General features: G+C 49.3%; 1 protein-coding gene across 5 annotated transcripts in view; it reads right to left on the reverse strand.

The window, feature by feature from the left end:
* Window positions 1-1,124: 1,124 nt before the first annotated feature.
* Window positions 1,125-3,108, reverse strand: part of NDP (norrin cystine knot growth factor NDP) — a 49,899-nt gene continuing 47,915 nt past the window's right edge. For all 5 annotated transcript variants that reach the window (XM_040468781.1, XM_040468782.1, XM_040468780.1 and 2 more), the window contains one exon: window positions 1,125-2,420. In XM_040468781.1, the coding sequence (XP_040324715.1) occupies window positions 2,193-2,420 (228 nt within the window). In that variant the 3' untranslated portion in view covers window positions 1,125-2,192. The remainder of the gene's footprint in view (window positions 2,421-3,108) is intronic.

Below are 3,108 nucleotides of genomic sequence, written 5' to 3' on the forward strand. Positions count from 1 at the left end.
CATGTAACTTTAGGTATCAAATTTAATTCTTTTTTTATGACAAAATTTCTCTTTACGTAATGGTCTAAATTACCAGTTCACATTTGCCTTCAAAATGAGGAGACCTCTAATCAGTCAACTGCCTGGCTCTGTCACCAGGAAGGTTGAGATCAAGGTCAAGGTTTAATAGCATTCGTTTGATTCTGTTCCAAGGTCACAAATACAAATTCAACCCTGCTGGCTTTCTGAAAACGGTGCGAAAGCTATGCCCAGAGAGTGTACAAAGGAAAAGCAATTCACAAGATGGCTGCACTAACAGTGGGGTGCACCGTTATCCCTGGTGAACCAAGACAGCTCAGTGTCAAGGTTGCCCTGGAAACTGAGTCGCCAGTCTGGGGTAGTGTTGTGGCACCTAAAGCGCCACGATAATTCTCATAATGCTCAGGAGTATAATCGGACCTAGGGCCCCGGACAGTCAAAGGCACAGAAACCATGGTGGGTGAATTATTTGTCGTCCTGGCTCTTCAGACTTCATTTATGGATACTTACTCTTTTCCGAGTAAATTGAAGACATTAAAAAAGAGATGACTTTGGGGCACCTGGGTGGCTCAGTCCGTTAAGCGACTCGATTTTGGCTCAGGTCATGATCTCAAAGTTGGTGAGTTCGAGTCCTGCGTCGGGCTCCACGCTGATGGTGCAGAGCCTGCTTGGGATTCTCTCTCTCTCCCTTTCTCTCTGCCCTTCCTCCGCTGGTGCTGTCTCTGTCTCTCTCAAAATAACTATATAAACTTAAGGAAAATGACCTCTATTTCATTCCATAGTGCCCAAAGAAGCCGGAATGCATCAGATTTTATGTTGATTCAATAAGTTAATTTCTGAAACTAAAAGCCAACTTCCCTAAGCCTCCATCACCCGAGTATAGTTAAGGATAATCGGTTAAGGATTATAACCATTGTAACTTTAGGTATTAAATTTAATTCTTTTGTACGACAAAATTTCAAAAAATGTTCTCACCGTGCATTCTAGAACCCTATCTTTCTCTTTTTCTGGACCTCCTTCCACACACACACACACACACACACACACCGTCGGGCATGCATTATAGTAGGATATTTAGTAGGAAAAAAACACTAACACGGTCAAAATCTTAAAGATACTGTCTTTTTATTTCACAACATGGGAATAACTCAAATTTTGAGTCTCAAGGACCAAAATATATTTGAGCCAAATGTTCCGAGGATGAGTCAGGCTGCCTTCGGGGCAGCAAGCTTCACACGGACAAGTGGATGGTTGAGAATGATGTCTGCAACATGGCTAAAACTATAGCACACCCACAAATAGATTCATACTTGAGTTGTCTAATTTGCATGCATGAGTATAGTATGTTCTCCATGCCACTAGTACGTGTATGCCTTTTTCAAAGTCAGTGCAGGATCCGTATTTGTGCAGGTCTTTAAGAGTCTGCTCCCTTTCAAAATTCTACCGTAATTTATCTGCAAGAGCCTTCGGGTGACGAATTCCTTATGCCACCTTTACTTCCCAGGAGTTATTTCAGAACAATAATTACCGCTCTCGGGAGTTCCAGCATCCGTTTGTTAGCTATTTTAATGTTGGTTAGCCGGCTGCGAATGAGCCTGGCTACGCACATCCACATGCTCGGTGCCTGCAATTTGAAATGGGTAACCTTGAGCAGGGGTGGCGACCTGAGACCAAATGGCAAGATAAAGACCGGAGCGAAAGAGAGCCAGGCAGGATCGCGGAAAGGGTTGCGCTTTCCTGCTTTCCGAGGCGAATGCGCCCCCAACGCGCACCCAACAAGTGACGGCCTGACCCACGCTTGCACGGGGGCCCACGTTCCCGATTGACGCTGAATTGTTGGAGACCCAAACGGCATTCAGTGCCAAGGCAGGGGGAGGGGGGGTGGGGGGATGCCTGAATCTGAAAAGGAACCGAAAGAAATTGTACCAGGGAAAGGAGACGGGGATGGAAACCAAGTTCCCAGAGCATCTCTCTCTCTCTCTCTCTCTGTCTCTCTGTCAACAAGCATGGAGAGTCTTTATTACTAGAATATGCAGAATCCCGTGGGAATTGCTGCATCTTTTGGGTTTTTTTTCCTCCTTAACTCTTTTCTTGCCAGTCCTTCTCCCTGGCTGGATGATCTGCCTCGGCGAGGGAGGAGGATGTCCCGTCCAGAAGCCGCTGAGCGGCCAGTCTCAGGAGCCGCACTCCTCGCAGTGACAGGAGAGGATGTACCGGTAGGTGGCTGTGAGCCTCATGCCCCCGGAGCAGCGCAGCCGCAGTGCTTTTAGCTTGGAGGTCTGGGGCCGGCAGCAGTGACAGGAGGAGCGGAAGGGCTGCTTGAGGACAGTGCTGAAGGACACCAGGGGCTCCGAGCGTGACGCCTGGCTGCAGTGGCCCTCGCACCTGGCCAGAAGCACCATCTGGGGAGAGAAGGGAAATGGTTACCCTGTGGGGGGTGCCAAAACCTCAGCCGGGTCCCGCAGCATCCTAACACCCTTGGCCAATTCCCGCTGGATGACACCGGCGGCTCCCAGCCCCGCTTGCACATTAGAATCACCGGGCGAGGGGCGCCTGGGTGGCCCAGTCGACTGAGCGTCCGACTCCGGCTCGGGTCATGATCTCACGGTTCGTGAGTTCGAGCCCCGCGTCGGGCTCTGTGCTGACAGCTCAGAGCCTGGAGCCTGTTTCAGATTCAGATTCTGTGTCTCCCTCTCTCTCTCTGTTCCTCCCCCACTCGCACTCTGTCTCTCTCTCTCTCAAAAATAAGGAAACATTTTTAAAAAATATGTTCTGAAACATCTCCATTTCCGAAGGTAGGTTAGGGTGACAGTAAAGGTTGGGCTGAAGTAACAGAGGCCGTGTGTTCTCTCTAGTGGCTCTTTCCCTGGCTTTAGTAAAAAGTCTCCTTTAAGAGTCCGATGCAAACTACCAAGGTTATGCTCGGAACGATGGACACAAGCATCCAGCGCACGGGGATGGAGTGAGCTCATTTATGTCTCCCGTACATAAACCCCGGGATCCTGGCAGTGGCAGACATGGGTAGGGTAGGGTGGGGAGCTTGATTCACTAAGAATTAAAAAAGAAGGGGCACTGGGGGGGGGGGGGGGG

The sequence above is a fragment of the Herpailurus yagouaroundi genome, unplaced genomic scaffold (genome assembly GCF_014898765.1).
Source record: "Herpailurus yagouaroundi ecotype Mexico unplaced genomic scaffold, PumYag 67793, whole genome shotgun sequence".
Taxonomy (NCBI): Eukaryota; Metazoa; Chordata; class Mammalia; order Carnivora; family Felidae; genus Herpailurus; species Herpailurus yagouaroundi.